Below are 19,911 nucleotides of genomic sequence, written 5' to 3'. Positions count from 1 at the left end.
GGCCAGAACCTACTGAAGAAAATAAACATTCTCTGTAGGCAGTGTGGTGTTTGAAAAGTTCAAAGGTATGATGATACGGAGGGAATAAAGATTATCTTTTCCTATTTTGCCTCAAGGTTTTCCTCAACTGGTTTCCAGGGAATTTGAGTTTTCATTGTTTTGTCTAAAAAGTGAACTAAAATACTTCAAAAATCCCAAGAATTGTCAGTCATAAGTAGAGTTTCTCTGAGGGCATTAATTCACACGTTGCTAAAGGGACAAAGAGACTTCTTCAAAGTATACTTTGAAAGTTTCACAGAATAATGGTTTGGCATTGGAATCACTGGCAAAAATGTTCAGAGATTTTGTCATTAAAAGTAGCAGTAGGCCAGGTGCGGTGGCTCATGCCTGTAATCCCAGCACTTTGGGAGGCCAAGGCGGGTGAATCACTTGAGGTCAGGAGTTCGAGACCAGACTGGCTAACATGGTGAAACCCCACCTCTACTAAAAATACAAAAATTAGCTGGGTGTGGTGATGTGCGCCTGTACTCCCAGCTACTCAGGTGGCTGAGGCATGAGAATCACTTGAACCCAGGAGGTGGAGGTTGCAGTGCGCCGAGACTGTACCACTGCACTCCAGCCTGGGCAATAGAGTGAGACTTAGTCTCAAAAATAAAAAATAAATAAAAGAAGGAGTAAAGCAACAAGAACATTTAAGGTCCTGTCCTTTCTCCAGCTCACTGAAGAGGATTCTGGCTTGGTCTCCTGTCTCATTCCTTCCTCTGCTCTCTGAAGATTCAGACTCTATCTTTGGAGTCTATAAAATAACATGTGAGAAGCAGAAGAGAAACTAGGAAAGAAAGGAATGCAGGAGAAGAAAGGGATATGGGGGAAGAGAAAAGAAAGAACAGCTGCTATGAGATCAAAGTGTATGGAAAAGGATATTTTAAAAGATGGCATGGACCCCTTTCATGGTTCTTGGTTCTTGAAATATACAAGCAGAAGAGTCCTTTTGAAATTACTCCTTGGTGGACCTGACACCTCTCAAGGATTGAGCCATATGGGTCACTATTTTCTATGGACACATTTACAGCTGTCAATAGAAATCAGTTCAGTCCTTTACTCTTCACATAGACACCATGTTTGCCAGTTTCCCTGTTAAATATGTTAGCCATTTAGAGATATCGAACCTGCATATCACTGGTTTTCCTGTTATACTAGAAATCAAGTAATTTGTGTCCCATAGACTTTTGCAAATTAAAAAAAAAATTTGTTAGTCGCTGTGTTGCCCAGGCTGGAGTGCAGTGGTGCGATCATAGCCCATTGCGGCTTCAAATTCCTGCGCTCGGCAGCCGCCAGCAGCTACTGCAAGGCAAAAGCCTGAGTGGACCTCTCTTTTGAAACTGCTGCTCTCTCACTTCTCAGACATCACTGAGAGCTCAGCACCCAGGCTGAGCTCTGCACCGTTCAGAAGAATGGAAGCTGATGCATCTGTTGACATGTTTTCCAAAGTCCTGAAGAATCAGCTGCTTCAGACTACCAAACTACTGGAAGAACATTTGGATTCTGAAATTCAAAAACTGGTTCAGATGGATGAGGATGAATTGGAATGCCTTAAAGAAATGAGACTTGAGGCACTAAGGAAAGCTCAACAGCAGAAACAAGAATGGCTTTCTAAAGGACATGGGGAATATAGAGAAATCCCTAGTGAAAGAGACTTTTTTCAAGAAGTCAAGGAGAGTAAAAAGGTGATTTGCCATTTCTACAGAGACTCCGCATTCAAATGTAAAATACTAGACACACATCTGGCCATATTGTCCAAGAAACACCTCGAGACCAAATTTTTGAAGCTGAATGTGGAAAAAGTACCTTTCCTTTGTGAGAGACTGCGTATCAAAGTCATTCCCACACTAGCACTGGTAAAAGATGGGAAAACACAGGATTATGTTGTTGGGTTTACTGACCTAGGAAATACAGATGACTTCACCACAGAAAGTGTAGAATGGAGGCTCGGTTGTTCTGACATTCTTATTTACAGTGGAAATTTAATGGAGACACCATTTCAGAACCAAAAGAAATTTGGAACAAACTTCACAAAGCTGGAAAAGAAAACTATCTGAGGAAAGAAATATGATTCAGACTCTGATGATGATTAAAGCTCCGTAATTCTTTGTAAATTGTCCTTTTTTCCACTTCAGATTTAAATGTGTTTTTTAAATTCTATTAATGTCTGTACATTGGTCATCTAAATACTCATATTCTCAAGTTTGATATAGTTGTATCACATTGAAAGGCCATCATGTTTACGTTGAGGAAAACTTCTCAGTTCTTAAATTATCTGGGAAGGGTCTGGATTCTCTATTTTTGAGATTGACTTGATCACAGTATGATTCTTACATCTTTATACCATTTACAATTGTGGTTTTGATCTACAGAGCTAGAAATTCAAAAACTATTCCAGGACTAATTCTTAATTGGCATTATTTATACAAGAGATCAAGTAACATTTGCTGGCGCAATACTGCACTTGTAAATGAATTATAAACACTCTTCTGGAATATATTTAAATAACCATTAAAGAACCGCTTATTAATTCTGGACACTGCATGTTGATGTTGAATCAACTGATGGCAGATTTGTGAACATACTGCCTTATTTAAAGGGTCCTGATTGCTTGTATTTTAAGACATTCGTTAAAAAGAAATCAGGAAACACTTTTGAAATAACAGCATAAGGAACTTCACTATCTCTGCTCAATAAAACACCTGTAATTGGAAAACAAACAAACAAACAAATTTCTGCGCTCAAGTGATCCTCCTGCCTCAGCCTGCCAAGTAGCTGGGACTACAGGTAAGTGCTACCATACCCAGATAATTTTTAAAACTTTTTTGTAGAGATGGGGGACATCACTATATTGCACAGGCTGGTCTTAAACTCCTGGCCTCAAGTGATCCTCCTTCCTTGGCCTCTCAAAGTAGTTTTGCAAATTTTAACTTCACAATTAGATTTGCTGTCCAGGCTTTTAAGGAAGAAAAAAAAAATCTCCAGAATAGCATAGGAGTGATAAAATCTAGCACAATGGAAGACAAATTTACATATTGGTATATAGAGATGAATAAATCAAAGAAGAGATGTCATGTCATATGAAAGATTCCTTTCTCCTTTCCAGGAGTATAATCAATTATCTTTCATAGTTATACAATTCTGATTTTATAGGAACTTTTCAGAATCCTAGAATTCATGATTCTTTGGCATTCTTTATAGTCTATTGGTTTATTCCTGTTCCTGGTTGTTCAGACTGGTCTAACTGGAAGTCTAGAGCAATGGTTCTCAACCAGGAGTGAGTTCTTTACCCCCATGTCTCAGGGGACATTTGCTAATGTTTAGGTACATTTTTAGTTGTCATCACTTGGGGCGTGGTGATACTGGCATCTAGAGGGTAGAAGCCAGGGATACTGCAAAACATCCTACAGTGCACAGGACAGCCCCCTGCAACAAAGAATGATTGGGTGCCAGACATCAATAGTGTCAAGATTAAGAAGCCCTTACCTAGACCTCCCCTCTGGGATTACCCTGGTGTCCTACTTTCCTAGTTCAGCCTCTTAGCTTCCACCTTTCTGTTGTGCTCCAGAGCCAGTCTTTTGCCTTCATTCTAACCACCAATTTCTCAAACTCTCCTGTCTTCATTAGACTAATGAACCTTTCCTCCTGGCATCTTTGTTAATCTGCAATCCTTGCTCGTGTTCATCTTGGGGCACGGTGTGGGCCTAGTATACCACAGTAATTAACTATGTGGGCTTTAGGTACTGACTGAGTCCAAATCCAAACTCCACCACTTACTTCTTATATAACCGTGGCCAAGTTTCTTACTCTCTCTGTGCCTCAGTTTTCCCACCCTCAAAAACGTGAGCAAAAATGGTACCCTGCCACAGAGAATTTTAAGAGTCAAATGAATTAATACTTGTGAAGCACCAAGTGCTTAATAAATTTTAGCTATTATTATCCTTTCTCAAGAGTCCATCAAGGTCTTTGTCCTCTAAGTTACTTCCTTCTCTGTACTCCAAGTCCAGAAAGCAGGTGTAATTTGCTCATGATGGTTTCTCTTAAATGTTTGCCTAAATTCTGAATGTTTTCCATTACTCTAATGGCTGGGACTTTTGACGTGGAAAAGCAGGAAATACCCTATTTTTCTCTCTCAAGTTTGGCTGTCCATATCCCTTCCCTGAACACTTTGTGGCATAAAGGTGGGAGATGGGAAAGACAGGGAAGGAAAAATACTTCAAAACATTTTCATGGATGACTCACAATTCTTAGTCTATAGATGGAAGCTGATGAATGAAGGGATGAGAAGATGGATGCATCATGGGCAGTACCTAAGTTTCTGGTGTGAGTGGCCATGTGGAATGCGATGCTTTACACAGGGATGAGATTTGCAGAAATAGGACAAAGTTTGGGGGCAAGCTGATGAGTTTTGCCCATGAGTTTGTGGTAATTGTGAGAAATGGAAATACAGATGTCCAGCAGAAAGCCGGGCTCACAGATTTAATTTCAAGACAGATTGGAGCTGGAGATGTGGAGTTACAACTTTTTAGCAAATAAATGCTAGTTGGCTCAATCAGAGTATAAAATACTCTATAAAAAGGAGCTAGTTTAGTCAGAAAAGCAGTTTCTGGATGGATGGATGGATGGATGGATGGATGGATGGATGGATGGACAGAACAAGGAGGAAGAAGAACTCACAAAGCAGACAGAATGAAGTACCAGGATCAGAACAGAAGGACAAAGACTAGGAGAGAGTCAAGTTACAGAATACAAGGGAGTCAACAGAGTCACATGTCATAGAGAGGTCAGGTAAGATATAGACTGAAAAGTGTGCGTTAGATATGCCAACAGATAGGTCATTGTCATCTTAATGAAAACAGGGTCAGTAGACCACAGGAAGACAGAGGACAGATGGTAGCATGAGTGGAGAAATAGCATTTCAAATAAATTATGGAAATATATAGTCAATAAATAACCTTCTTTAGCTTTTCATGATAGGCTTAATTCAGTCTTACCTTATATCATGTATAATTTTTTGGATGAATAATGAAGGAGAGCAGTTGGATTGTTTTGCCTAAATTGTTTACTTGAGATGACCATTGTATTAGTCTGTTCTCATTCTGCTAATAAAGACATACCTGAGTCTAGGTAATTTATAAAGGAAAGAGGTTTAATTGACTCACAGTTCAGCATGGCTGGGGAGGCCTCAGGAAACTTACAATCATGGCAGAAGGGGAAGCAAATACATCTTTTTTCATATGGCGGCAGCAAGGAGAAGTGCAGAGTGAAGGCAGGGGAAAAGCCCCTTATAAAACCATCAGGTCTCATGAGAACTCACTCACTATCACGAGAACAGCATGGTTCAATTACTACCCACCAGGTTCCTCCCACAACACATGGGGATTATGGGAACTACAGTTCAAGACAAGATTTGAGTGGGGACACAGTCAAACCAGATCAACCAACAATAATGCTTTGCATTATTCTGACTTTGAAACAATTAATACCAATCTAATATTGTATACTTACAACACTTACCCCAAAGAATTGCTTGCCTTCAGGAACTCTTCCTCAGTGTCAGTTTGATCCGACCTCATTTACTGGACTTTTCTTATTAGTATACAATAAGGAATGAGCTCATTTATTCAACAAACATTTATTGTGTCTTGCTTTATGCCAGGCACTGTTCTGAGTGTTTGGGTTAATTTCAGAGACTATAACAGGCAACAGTCTTGCGCTTGTAGCATTTATATTTTAGAGATGTATACTTATAGGAAAATATTTAAATTATTTTTAAACGTTGGTCATTACACTGGAGTATAGAATGACATCCATAAAGAAAGTGATTTAGATCAAAGATGGAATTAGAAAGGTTTATTGATACTTTCTTTTTTTTTTTTTTTTTTTTTTTTTTTTTTTTGAGATGGAGTCTCGCTCTGTCACCCAGGCTGGAGTGCCTTGGCGCAATCTCGGCTCACTGCAAGCTCCGCCTCCCGGGATCACGCCATTCTCCTGCCTCAGCCTCCCGAGTAGCTGGGACTACAGGCGCCCGCCACTGCGCCCGGCTAATTTTTTCTGTTTTTAGTAGAGACGGGGTTTCACCATGTTAGCCAGGATGGTCTCGATCTCCTGACCTCGTGATCCGCCCGTCTCGGCCTCCCAAAGTGCTGGGATTACAGGCTTGAGCCACCGCGCCCGGCCACTTTCTGATACTTTCTTCTTTAGTACTAATAATGCCTACCACACCAGGTTACTTTGCATATTGAATTTTACAGCATAAAAGCAAGTATGTGAAGGCGAAATGGGAGAGTTCCCTGATCCCCCTCGCAGGACGTGTGACAGGGGTGTGGCTCACCTTTTCATGGCCGCTGCTTGAATCCCTGAGGGGAGGGGGCAGCATGCAGATGAACAGGTGCAGGAGCCCAAGTGGGTGTGTGTTACCCTGTGCCCTTTCAGCCTTGCCATCCACAGATGGCCTGAGTGTTAACCAGCTCAACGGACCCTCTGCCTTTTCGCATGGGCGGAGGGCCAGTGTGACAGCTTTCTGTATCCTGAGCTCTTGCCCAGTATCCCAGAAAAATCGGGTCACACAAGGGGTTAAAGGATGAATGCAGGGTTTTACTGAGTGGTGGAGGTAGCTTTCAGCAGGATGGATGCGGAGCTGGAAGAAGGGATGGAGTGGGAAGATGATCTTTTCCTGGAGTTTGGCCATCCAGAGGCTGAACACTTCTCCGACCACCCCCAGTCGAACTCCTCTCAGTGTTCAGGCTTCTCTCCTCTTCTATCTTTCTCTGCCCCGTTGTTCCGCCATTTGTCTGCTTGTCTCCTCCTCTCCTTGCCTGCTCATCTGCTTCTAGAACCTGGGGTTTGGGGTTTATATAGGTACAGGATAGGGGGCATGGTGGGACAAAAGGCAACTTTTGGGGTATGAAAACGGGAATGCCTGTCCTCTTTTAGGGTCGCGGGTCTCCAGGCCTGAGGGTAGGGCCTTTGCCAAGGAACTGCCCTCTCCTACCCAGCACTTTTCTGTCTCCTATCTGTATCAAAGATACCTTTTTAAATGAAAATTTCTGTGTTAGTTTAAGGGAGTGGTAATAAGCAACAGCAGCATCATGTAACTATTAGATCACAGTAGCGGTAGCCACCATAGTAGTTACTTTAGTCTATAGACCAGTTCTCAAAAATCATTGAAATGTTTTGGAGGGAAAAAATAAAGATGTTCTGATTGAATTTTTCATCATAATTTCATATACAACTTATATCTATTATACTATATACATATACAAATTTCATCAAAAGTATGTAAAATGACTCATTTCTATATGACATAGGTATTGTCAGGGATAAATTCATAAAGCTATTTATACTTTTAAATAAGCACTAAGAAGAATTAGCTGTTATTTGTGAGGCAATACTGTGTGACACTAGACTGCATATTAAGCTGAATGAAGGATGTAAGATATTTTTCAATGATTGGGCTGGCAAGAGTGTGTTGTCTGTGGTGGGGTCCAAATAGATACAAGGGTTCTACTTTGGGAAATGCTTAAAGGCCAAAACTACAATCTAGAAAATAAATATGTATAGTTTTGTTTGCTTTTTCCTATTTTGATACTTTAAAACTATGTGGTATGAATTGGGCAAAACTGTCACCAAACTTTAGGACAGTTTTCTTGAATATTGCATTCCATTCAGACATTTGAAAGTGAATTTTTGTTTATGTTTAATTATCCTATCTGTTTTAATCTTTCAGATCATAAGGCCTATGGGTTTTCTGCCCCAAAAGACCAGCAAGTGGTCACAGCAGTAGAGTACCAAGGTACAGTATCTTACTGATTTTCACAGGCTGCATTGTTGAAATAACTCATGACAGTGACTCATGTGATGTGATTTTCTATTTGTTGGGATTCTCTGCCTTACCTTCTACTAATTCCTCTGCCTGAAATGCTGCTTCATGCTGACTCCACCTCAAGAACATTTTCTCCACCTCCTCAGTGGAAGTTTTGGACATTCAATAAAAGACTGGATGTACAAAGCAGGTCTCCTATTACTTACATTATCTGCAACAAAGCAAATCTGATTTGTGAAACTGGGAGATGGAGAGCTTGGAAAGTTTCTAGCCAGCTAGATATGAGAAATAGAAATGAACACAAACCCCTCTGTGTGTATTTAAGATCATATTAATATAGCTTACTTTGGGGCACCATTTGATCTATTTTAGCTTCTATAAAGTGTTTATAAGGGGGAGTTAATTTAAGAGTATAAAGTTTCTGTTTTGCAAGATAAAATAGTTCTGGAGATTGTTATATGCGCAACAATATACTTAATACTGGTGAACTATACAGTTAAAAATGGTCAAGGTGGTGAATTTTATGTTTATTTTGCCACATTTAAAAACTTGTCAAAAGAAACTAGTAACCTATATATGGGCTTTTTAATAAGTTTTTGTTATTGTTGTTGTGTTTTGCTTTATTTTGTTTGAGACAGGATCTCCGTCTGTCACCCACGCTGGAGTGCAGTGTGGCATGATCTCGGCTCACAGCAACCTCCACCTCCAGGGTTAAGTGATCCTCCCACCTCACCCACCCAAGTAGCTGGGATTACAGGTGCAGGCCGCCATGTCTGGTTAATTTTTTGTATTGTTTTGTAGAAACAGGGTTTCACCATGTTGCCCAAGCTGGTCTTGCACGCCTGGGCTCAAGCAGTCTGCCCACCTGGGCCTCCCAGAGTACTAGGATTACAAGCATGAACCACCATACCTGCCCTATAAGTTTATTTCAAATATTGACCACCTACTACTTTTCCAAAGGATCCTTTATCTTTTATATAATTAATAATATTGGGCAATCAGAAGAATTGCTATTTCTTAAATTTAATATTTGTTTAGGCCATTAAGAAGCGGGTCCTAAATGTCTGACCTCTCATCATCAGGTATGTCTTAGGTTCCTGGAGCTGGAGAAAGATAGGTTTGAAGGAAAGAGACAAAGATGAAAGTAAAGGTCTGGAGTTGGGGGAAGTAAATGAGTTAATATTCACATAGTGCTTTCAACAGTGCTAACATATAATACAAATTATATGTGCTTGTTAAGTAAAAATATGCTGTGGTAAGAATCAGTCCTGGCTGGGAGTGGTGGCTCATGCCTGTAATCTCAAACTCCTGAGGTCAGGAGTTTGAGATCAGCCTGGAAAACATGAAGTCACTGTTTCTATAAAAAAACAAACAAATTAGCCAGACGTGTGGCACACGCCTGTTGTCCCAGGCACTCAGCAGTCTGAGGCAGGTGGGTGGATCACTTGAGTGCAGGAGTTTGAGGCTGCAGTGAGCCATGATCATGCCAGTGCACTCCAGCCTGGGCAACAAAGTGAGAGATTGTCTCAAAAAAAAAAAAAAAAAAAAAAAAAAAGGCCAGGCACGGTGGCTCGCGCCTGTAATCCCAGCACTTTGGGAGGCTGAGGCAGGTGTATTACCTGAGGTCAGGAGTTCGAGACCAGCCTGGCCACCATGGTGAAACCCCGTCTCTACTAAAAAAATTAGCCAGGCCTAGTAGCGGGCACCTATAATCCCAGCTACTTGGGAGGTTGAGGCAGGAGATCGCTTGAACCTGGGAGGCAGAGGTTGCAGTGAGCCAAGATTACACTACTGCAATCCAGGTCTGGGCAACAGACCGAGACTGTATCTCAAAAATAAATAAATAAATAAATAAAATAAAAAATAAATTTAAAGTTCATCATTAAAAAAGTGAGTAACTTAACAAATTACTTCAACAATTATTAGGTTAACTAGGTTCTCTTAAGTTCTAACATTTTATATGCTTAAGCTATAGAACACTCCGGTATGAGTTAGTTTTAAAGGAGAGAGGTGGGAAGAGGAAATTAATGATTGAGGGAATTTGGGACTATGGAGCACCTCCAGGATGGATAAACAGGGCTGGGTGAGATGCCAGAACAGAAGCTGGAAAGGCCACAAGGGTAAGCACAGAGTGAGGGAGGGGAAAATGGACCAGGATGTCCCCGAGGGACAAAGGAAGTGAAGTTCAGTTCTACTTCTCACTTTCACGGAGGTTCTTAATACTAGGTCCAACTGGGAACAGTGAATGTATATCCTCTCGCATCGTATCTGAGTTAGGACACCAAAATTATATTATTTAACCTTACATTATGTTTTAAAAATGTATCAAGGTGAATTTTACATAACCTGAAATTCATAGTCTTTAAGTGAACAATTCAGTGGCATTTGATAGATTCAGTTTTGTGCAACCACCACCTCTGCCTAGTTCCAAAATATTTTCATCACTCCAAAACAAAACCCTGTGCCCATTTACATTACTTTTTAATGCATGTTTTATTTTTAATATAGAAAATCCTTTCATAATGTATTGCAATCAAATGTTAATCTTACTCCAAAATAAGTATTTTCTTTCATCTCACCTCTTTTTAATTAAGAATTTCATTTTAATTATATTGTGTATGTGTCCCCATCATTCCAGCTTGGCTCTTCATAAGGCATAAATACATTTCTGTGTCTTCTACATTTTAGTCTTAGGACTAAATGCAGTAACTTAATTTTGCTGTAAGTCTATAATATTTTATGATTTGTATATATGTGTATGTGTGTTTCACCCAATTTTTTCATTTGTTATGTCTTGTTTCTCTGAGGTCAAGAAATTATGAATTAATTCCTTCTTTCCAGTGCTGCTACACTGTATCACTTCGCATGATAGTGCCAAGAGCAGAAGGAGACTGAAATCAGGGCAGCTCTGCCAGGCTTGTAAATTACATGTGCAGCCTTCTGCAAAGGGAGGCTAAACCTGAAAGCTATAAATCAGAGTTTAATAGCAAGCATTTCTTCACAGAAGTAATTTCTGCTAAGTCAGAGCTATTTTGGTAGTATCAATTCCCTTTTTGTGTTATGTAAGATTTTGATGATTTTTAACTTGAGCCCTGAGAATGAAATCAAAGGATAATTAGCAGTACAGAATCCAGGAAAATTAAAATTCATAATGATTCTATCTGTGTAATTCCGAAATGTGATTGTTTTGCCACATGTCGCTGCTAATGCTTTTTATAAACAAAGAATTCTCTTTTCTTGATCCAAATGAAATAGGTATTTTGGCAGTGAAATAATCACCTTAGTAGAAAAGCTTGGCACATTTTCCTGTTTTTAATATGCCTTAGGTTGAGAAAATATGATTTATATCTATATTTTTTGCTATCTCCTACAGAGATAACATTTTATTTCAAATTGGAGTGATGTATAGGTAAATTTGTGATGGTATAAAGTATATATTTCTATGTAAAGGCAAACTTGCAACTATAACTCAGAGAAATTCCTCAGGGAGTGAAAACAATAATGATCATTTACAGAGTACATACCATATGCAAAGTAGTACCATGTGCATCACGCATGTAAATATAGTGTCTCATTTAATCTTAGTGACAACTTTGTAAGATGAGTACTGTTCTTTTTATTATTTTACAGACGTGGATATAAAAATAATTCTCCCAATATCACATATGGAGTATACGGTAGAGGCTAACTCCAAAGCCTCTGCTATAACCTCCATGTTATGGCGCAGTAACCCTAAAGCCTGATACACAAAATTATGCTGGCATAAGTATTGAATTTTGGCTGAAGAGAGAGAAGAGAGTTCATGAGAGTTAGGTTGTAAGTTCATTTACTTCCTTATCCTCAGATATTGACCCCATGATTCCAGTATTTTTATTCTCTGCATTTGTTTCCTATGGTTGCCATTAAAAAATACTACAAACCAGGTGTCTTAAAACAATAGAAATTTATTCTCTCATGGTTCTGGAGGCTAGAAGTTCAAAATCAAGCATTAGTACCCAAGGGCCTAGGCACTGGCTCTTTCTTTGCTTGGGATCTTCTTTCTCAAAGAACTATATAATGAATTCTCTCCCTCCTTTAAACCTTTGGACAAATGTCACCTTCTAAACGAGGTGAACTCTGGCTACCATTTTTCAAAAATTGTAGCCCTGTCCCTAGCACTTCCAAACCTCCTGTACTCTGCTCTGCTCTCTTTTGTCTTCATAACCCTCATCATCTACTAACATACAAGGTAATTCACTTTATTACGTTTCTTGTTTATCTGACTTCCCCTGCTGGATTGTAAGATTCCAAAGGGCAAGGATCTTTGTTTTGTTCACTGATACAGCTCAAGAACAATGCATGGCAGATAGTAAGTACTCAACATATTTTGGATGAATTGGATAAACCATTTCTCCACATTTTACATGGCCAGCGAGAGACAGGCTGGAGTGAAGTCACTGGACTTAGGAAAATTATTTCTATATTTTCTAGTATAAGTTTCATAGAGGTTTTTCCACAGCGCAATAAGGACAGAAATTAGGAAGAACTCACCAGGAGGGGTGTGTGTATGTGTGCGTGCACACGCAAGCACACGCACATGCGTGAGTATCTAAATATGTAACACAATGCAATTATTTAAGTGTAAAATAAGACTTAAGACACAGAAGACATGAGGAATAGGCTAAAAATGAGTGTGGGTGTGTGTGTAATTGTTGGAAACTCACAAAATACCGGAAGGAAACTTATCTACAACTCAAGACTCCGGAAGGTCACCACCCATTCTCCTTAATCAACAGAACAGAACTGTATTTCCTCAGACAGGTTCCTTAGCACACATTTGTCTTTGTAGCATAATTGTAAACATGTCTGTAAAATGATGTCTCTTTGTAATATAAAACCTGCTTTAAAAACTTTAGATATCCTTGAAAACAATTTTTGGTTCTTTTCTTCCTTGCCTTTCTTTTCTCTGCCCTACTTTCTATTTTCCATTACCTTTTATTCCATTTTTGTATGTCCAGCAATATGTGTGGAATGAAAAAAATTAGAAACTAAATATTCTGCATTCTTTTTTAACATTCATTTGCTTAACATTAAAATCAGAGGTATGAAAAGGATTTTAAAATAATTTCTGGTCAAAGATACTGTGCTTTTTTAGGTCAAACCATATGCCTTGTGGGAAAAAAGTATTTCAGAAGTATGGAGTTGACATTCTAGAGAGCCTGGTTAAAAAATACTTTTAAAAATATTTATAACTGGAGGTTTCCATTTGGCAACTTGAAGCGGTTCCCAGACTGGCACTGGGTTTTTTTTTTTCTCTCTCAGACATCTCGTTTGGACAGTGAAAAGAAGGGAGTTCCTTTGGAGGCTCCAAGAATTATTTAATGACACAATTGCAGTAAATTTCTTGTAATAAAAGCACTTAGCTACATTGAGGTAGTCACAGTTGATGCCAAGATTTAAATTTTAATAATTATCTGGACTGAGGCAAGGTTATATAGGCAGTTGTTTGGGGGTAAAAATCAATGATTTATTAGGAGACCATATTGGATATGTATTAATGTATTTGTAGAGCAGGTCGACAAAGAAAGGATCTGAGTGAGAATATAGCATGTTGCTGAAACTTTTCTGGTTTCCCAGCATGTCCTGGGCTGGATTAAGTGCCTTTCTTGGGTACTAAGCATGAATCACCATTTGCATAGCTGGTATTCAGCAACACTGAGCTGAAATGCCATTATCTTAGTTTCCTCTTCAACCAGATGGTAGACTCCTTCAAGACTGAGACTGAGAATAATAAGATACATAATTAATCATAGCTGCCATTTGTTAAGTCCTTACTATGTCCAAGTCTGTGTGCTTTGCATATCTTATTGAATTTGAAGACTCATAACAACTTTGTGAAATACTAGCCCATTTTACAGATGAAAACTCAAACTTGATAACCAGGGAAATAAGCATAGTGTCACACAGTTATTATGTGGAAGAGCTAGAAGGCTTCCAATTCATCTCTGCATTGAACCAACATGGGACCCGTTGAAGTAATTTATGAATGAATGAATGAATAAAACTATAAAGGAGTAATTTAAATATGTTTAAAATTTTGTTACCCAATTAAGTAAAATATAAATTCATGGAGACAATTAGAAAAACAAGTATTTTTATTGTTGTTCCTAGAGGCTATTTTAGCCTGTAAAACCCCAAAGAAGACTGTTTCCTCCAGACTAGAGTGGAAGAAACTGGGTCGGAGTGTCTCCTTTGTCTACTATCAACAGACTCTTCAAGGTAAGAAGCTGGAGGCTTGAAGAGGTGTGAGCAAGAGAATGCCAAGTACAACCAGGATCCTTTAATTGACAAATGAGATCAGGACATGACTGATTACTGAAAATGTGTTTTTGTAAGTGTGAAATGAAAGCAACCATGTCTGAGACATAAAACACAATAGCCACAAAAGCAGAGAACAGAGGGAGGTGAAGCCCACTGAATCCCTGGATTCTTCTTTCTCAGTTCAGGCATAAAGGATGCAAAATGCAATTGCTCTTATTAGCTCCGTAGATTAAACTCACTCTTTCTTTCTTTCTTTCTTTCTTTCTTTCTTTCTTTCTTTCTTTCTTTCTTTCTTTCTTTCTTTCTTTCTTTCTTTCTTTCTTTCTTTTTCTTTCTTTCTTTCTTTCTTTCTTTCTTTCTTTCTTTCTTTCTTTCTTTCTTTCTTTCTTTCTTTCTTTTCTTTCTCTTTCTTTCTCTCTCTCTTCCTTTCTTTCTTCCCTTCCTTTCCTTTCCTTTCTTTCCCTTCTTCTTTTCCTTCCTTCCTTCTTTTCTTTTTTCATTTCTTTTCTGTCTTTCTTTCTTTCTTCCCTTCCTTTCTTCTCTCTCTCTCTCTTTCTTTTTTCTTTCTCTCTTTCTTTCTTTCTCTCTTTTTATTTATTTATTTATTTCTTCATTTTCTTCCCTTTCTTTCCTTTCTTCTTTTTCTTCCTTCCTTCCTTTCTTTCCTTTCTTTCCTTTCTTTTTTCAAGTTCTTGTTCTCTTGCCCAGACCAGAGTACAGTGGTATGATCATGGCTCACTGCAGTCTCCACCTCTGGAGCTCAAGTTATCCTCCCATCTCAGTCCCCAAGAAGCTGGAACTACAGGTGCACACCAGTATGCTCAGCTAATTTAATTTTTTTTTTTTTTTTTTTTTTTTTTTTTGTAGAGATGAGGTGAGGTCTCCCTATGTTGCCCAGGCTGGTCTTGAACTCCTGGGCTCAAGCCATCCTCCTGCCTCAGTCTCCAAAAATACTGAAATCACAGGTATGAGCCACTTGCCTGGCTCCTGAGAGAAAGGAATTTAAAAATTGTGTGTTTTGGAAGTGGAAGGTTGCTTCTCAGTCATAATGCTGTCACCCTATATCCTTAAGTCCATCTTGAAAGGCAGGCCACCACTGAGAAGCTTAGGGAGTTAAGACTTAAGAGTGGGTTATGGAGGCTGGGCGCGGTGGCTCAAGCCTGTAATCCCAGCACTTTGGGAGGCCGAGACGGGCGGATCACGAGGTCAGCAGATCGAGACCATCCTGGCTAACACAGTGAAACCCCGTCTCTACTAAAAAGTACAAAAAACTAGCCGGGCGAGGTGGCGGGCGCCTGTAGTCCCAGCTACTCGGGAGGCTGAGGCAGGAGAATGGCGTGAACCTGGGAGGCGGAGCTTGCAGTGAGCCGAGATCCAGCCACTGCACTCCAGTCTGGGCGACAGAGCCAGACTCTGCCTCAAAAAAAAAAGAGTGGGTTATGACAACAACCATTATCAAGTACTTTCTTTTCTTTTCTTTCTTTTGTTATACATTTCTTTCTACTACCTACTCTTGCCATTGAATATGTGATGAACTTATAATTTAAGACATTGATAATGATGGATGAAGCAAATTTCTATTTGCTTCAAAATAAACCAGTGGCTAATGATACAGATGAAACAAGATAAACCCTGCATTGATGACTATTATAGCTAGTCAATGATACATTGAGGTACAATTCACTCTACTTTCTAATGTTGTGTATGCTTGAATCTTTCCATTATAAATATTTCTAAAGCTGGAAATACAATTTTACAAGTGTAATAAACATGTTATTATTTTAAAATACTATGTATTTCTTTAATGTTAAAGAATTAAGTGAAAATGTTTGAAGTTTGTAGAAAATTTAAAATATCCCCTCGAGTTCTTATATGTCAAGATAAGACTACTAGCTGTAAGGTGTTAATAGCACAGCTGTCTTCACTTGAATTTTCTGTAGTTGCCATTTCTGGCATGTGCACGTTATGTAAAACTATTTATTTGAGCCACTGCACCTGCCTAATTTTTACATTTTTTTAAAGAGATGAGATCTGGCCATGTTGCCAAGGCTGGCCTCAAACTTCTGTCCTCAAGTGATGCTCCTACCTCAGCTGGGACTACAAGTACAAGCCACCACACCGGGTGCAAAACACTATTTTAATTCTGAATATGTTACTATCAAAAAATAAAATAATGTTTTTAACCACCTTTTCTTGTGCCGCAGTGTTACGTGGGCCACCATATGTAAAGTTACTGTTCCAGCCAATTAAACCAGACTCCCTGGTTTTCTGAAGACATGAATATTTTTACAAGGGAACTAGAAAGGGAATGAGGCAAGCATTTGAACTGAATTCTTTAAAATATAACATGGGACTGGGCACAGTGGCTCATGTCTGTAATCCCAGCACTTTGGGAGGCCGAGGCATGCGGATCACTTGAGGCCAGGAGTTCGAGACCAGCCTGGCCAACATGGTGAAACCCCATCTCTACTAAAAATACAAAAATTAGCCAGCGTGGTGGTGCACATCTGTAATCCCACATGCCTGGGAGGCCAAGACACGAAAATGGCTTGCAGTGAGCCAAGATCACGCCACTGCACTCCAGCCTGGGCAACAGAGCAAGACTCTGTCTCAAAAAATAAAATTTATATACATAATATATGGAAGGGCCTCCGTGGCCAGGCCTGCTGGCAGCTGTTCCTCACAGGGCCCACGCTGGAGGTGACAGCCTTCCAGGGAGCTGGGCACTTGGAGACGGGGTGGGAGCACTGGGGTCAGCCAGAAATCAGACATGTCAGTGAAGGCCCAGAGCAGCTCGGAAGATAAAATAACAGTCCACTTTATAAACCAACAGTGAAACATTCACAAACAAAGGAAACGTTGATAACTCTGTGCTAGATGTTGTGGTTGAAAATAACGTAGATATTGATGGGTTTGTTGCCTAGCAGGGAGCCTTGGCTTGCTCTGTCACCTCATTTTTGAAAAGCACATATTTGAGAGGTTAGACACAATCACTGACAATATGCTTGATCTGGCATATGGACTGACAGGTCAGAGTTGTATTGCCAAATCTGGTTGACAAAATCTATGGGCCATATGACTGTCTGAGTACCTGATGGAGTGGCCAGTGCAAGACAATCCACTGACATGGGCAAGACCACCTAAGCTAGAATAAATAGGAATGCTTTCACTAAATTTTACCTAATTTTATAATTATGTCTTAATATAATCAAATAAAAACATGCATGAATGAACATTATTATGACCAGCTTTACTATTTTAATTCACCTTGTATAACTACTGAATTTTGTAGTTCTGAAAACATGCGATTTTTATATTTGTTAAATTAGAAAAAGGTCAGTTAAATATTAGAAAATAATTAATATGATAATACCTTACAAATTTTGCTTCACGTTTGTTTAGCAACTTTTAGCAAAATGTTTTCACATGGCCTTCTGTCTGCTTACCTAGAAAGTAAATTTTTTAAAAAAGATATTATTATCCCTGTTTTATGTGAGTGAAGGCAAAGACCTAAAATGGCTTGTTTAGGGCTATCCAAGTAATTAGAAAATCTGTACACACCTGCATAGGTGTGTACTGTAAGGTATATGTTAGACTGAAACTGGAGAAATTGTGACTATCTTACAGCAGCAATTAAATCTGACTGCGTATGGACAAAAACATTTAATTGCTTGGTGAACTGCTTAACTGACAGTTATTAACCTTATACATAAAGATTTCAAAATTTTGATTCGGTGAGAAGTATAAGGTTGAACATAGGCATTACAATACTGCCAAATAAGTTTGATCTCTGTTTTGACTAAGCTGGTAGAATAAACTAAAGTTAGATGTCAAAATGAAATAAAATATGAGAATATAAAACTAAATATGCTTTTTTGAACCTTTTTTTTTTTTTTGAGACTGAGTCTTGCTCTGTCGCCCAGGCTGGAGGGCAGTGGCACAATCTCAGCTCACTGCAGCCTCCGCCTCCTGGGTTCAAGCAATTCTCCTGCCTCAGCCTCCCAAGTAGCAGGGATTACAGGCGCATGCCACCATGCCCAGCTAATTTTTTGTATTTTTAGTAAAGATGGGATTTCACCATGTTGGCCAGGCTTGTCTCCAACCGCCTTGGCCTCCCAAAGTGCTGGGATTACAGGCATGAGCCACCATGCCTGGCCTTTTGAACATTTTAAAAACTGTCCTTTCCAAAAGAAAAAATTTAAATAACAGCATCCATATATAATTTTTAGGCTTTAAACTTGAGTTGATTAATAGGGAAATAAACGCTTTGGTTGCTAAATGAACTGACTAGAGGAAGGTATTACACAGAAAACTACTTGGGTTATTACTAACATCAGTGTCTTCTTTTTTCTAAAAGGTGATTTTAAAAATCGAGCTGAGATGATAGATTTCAATATCCGGATCAAAAATGTGACAAGAAGTGATGCGGGGAAATATCGTTGTGAAGTTAGTGCCCCATCTGAGCAAGGCCAAAACCTGGAAGAGGACACAGTCACTCTGGAAGTATTAGGTGATGTGCATGTATATGCGTGACTACATCTCTCACTTCTTCTCCCCCACCCAGCCCTGGGGGCAACCAAGCACTGGTCCATGAACATGCCAGCATCAACTGGGAGCCTCAACCAGTGAAGTTACAGAGACCATAAGCATCACCTTCCCGGCAAGCTCTTGGCCATTTCTCCCCATCCCCTCATTGGCTGCTGAAATTTTAGTAACGCATTATCACAAAGTATCTCTTTGTTAAAGATGGAGGCAATTCCTAGCAGTCCTACAATGTACATAGGAGTATCTTTCCTGAGGGTTTATTTTTCAGTAGTTTTCAGCATATAACACAATTTTTCCAACCATTTAAAATAGTATCACATGAGATGGTAGAGAAGCAATAACACACACACAAAATAGACCGAAGGTAGGATTAGAAGTCATTTGGTAAATAAAGGAAATTGACATCGATTATGTACCTGATATGTGTTAGCCCTTGTCACATAAGTAATTTTACTTCATCTTCATTAACATTAATATGATTTTTATAGATGAGTAAATGGAATTTAAATGATTTAACAAGGCCATACAGCTAGAAAGTGTCTGGACTAAGATTTTAATCCAGATGGGGTTAACTCCAAAACCAGTATGTTTGGTTTCTGTGAAAATCATGGATAGACTAGGCACAGGGGCTTATGCCTGTAATCCCACCACTTTGTGAGGTTGAAGTGGGAGGATCCCTTGAGGTCAGGAGATTGAGACCAGCCTGGGCAGCATAGTGAGTCCCCTATCTCTCTCTCTCTAAAAGAAAAAAATAAAAAGAAAACAAAAGAAAAATCCATTTGTGGTGTTGTTATACACCTGTAGTCCCAGCTACTTGGGAGGCTGAGGCCAGAGGATTACTTGAGCCCAGGAGTTCAAGGCTGCAATGAGCTATGATTGTGCCACTGCACTCTAACCTGGGAGACAGCAAGACTTTCTCAAAAAAATAAATAAATAAATAAATAAATAAAAAGAATCACTGATAGTAAAACAGTTCATGATGGTAGTTTGTGGAGGAACATGATCTCTTCTCTTTCATTGGTGGTGTATAATCTACTAAGCAAAGAGACTAAAACAGCTCCCCTTCCTTTTTCATGTTGTTCATGCTCTTTCTGAAATACTAGTGATGCAGTAGCACAGGAGAAATTTAATTCAGAAAACCTTGCAGCAGATCCAGCCAGTTTATTCATTTTCTATTGTTGTATAACAACTAAATAGGT

At 39.2% G+C, this 19,911-nt stretch overlaps 1 protein-coding gene and 1 pseudogene across 3 annotated transcripts in view; both read left to right on the top strand.

Moving 5' to 3' along the window:
* Positions 1-19,911, top strand: part of JAM2 (junctional adhesion molecule 2) — a 79,971-nt gene that overhangs the window by 39,590 nt on the left and 20,470 nt on the right. For all 3 annotated transcript variants that reach the window (XM_073010146.1, XM_007966216.3, XM_073010149.1), the window contains exons 2-4: positions 7,772-7,837; positions 14,018-14,125; positions 18,525-18,677. In XM_073010146.1, coding sequence (XP_072866247.1) covers positions 7,772-7,837; positions 14,018-14,125; positions 18,525-18,677 — 327 coding nt within the window. The remainder of the gene's footprint in view (positions 1-7,771; positions 7,838-14,017; positions 14,126-18,524; positions 18,678-19,911) is intronic.
* On the top strand, positions 1,318-2,452 carry LOC103217810 (thioredoxin domain-containing protein 9 pseudogene; annotated as a pseudogene).

The sequence above is a fragment of the Chlorocebus sabaeus genome, chromosome 2 (genome assembly GCF_047675955.1).
Source record: "Chlorocebus sabaeus isolate Y175 chromosome 2, mChlSab1.0.hap1, whole genome shotgun sequence".
NCBI lineage: Eukaryota > Metazoa > Chordata > Mammalia > Primates > Cercopithecidae > Chlorocebus > Chlorocebus sabaeus.
This window is presented reverse-complemented; position numbering and strand designations above follow the sequence as displayed.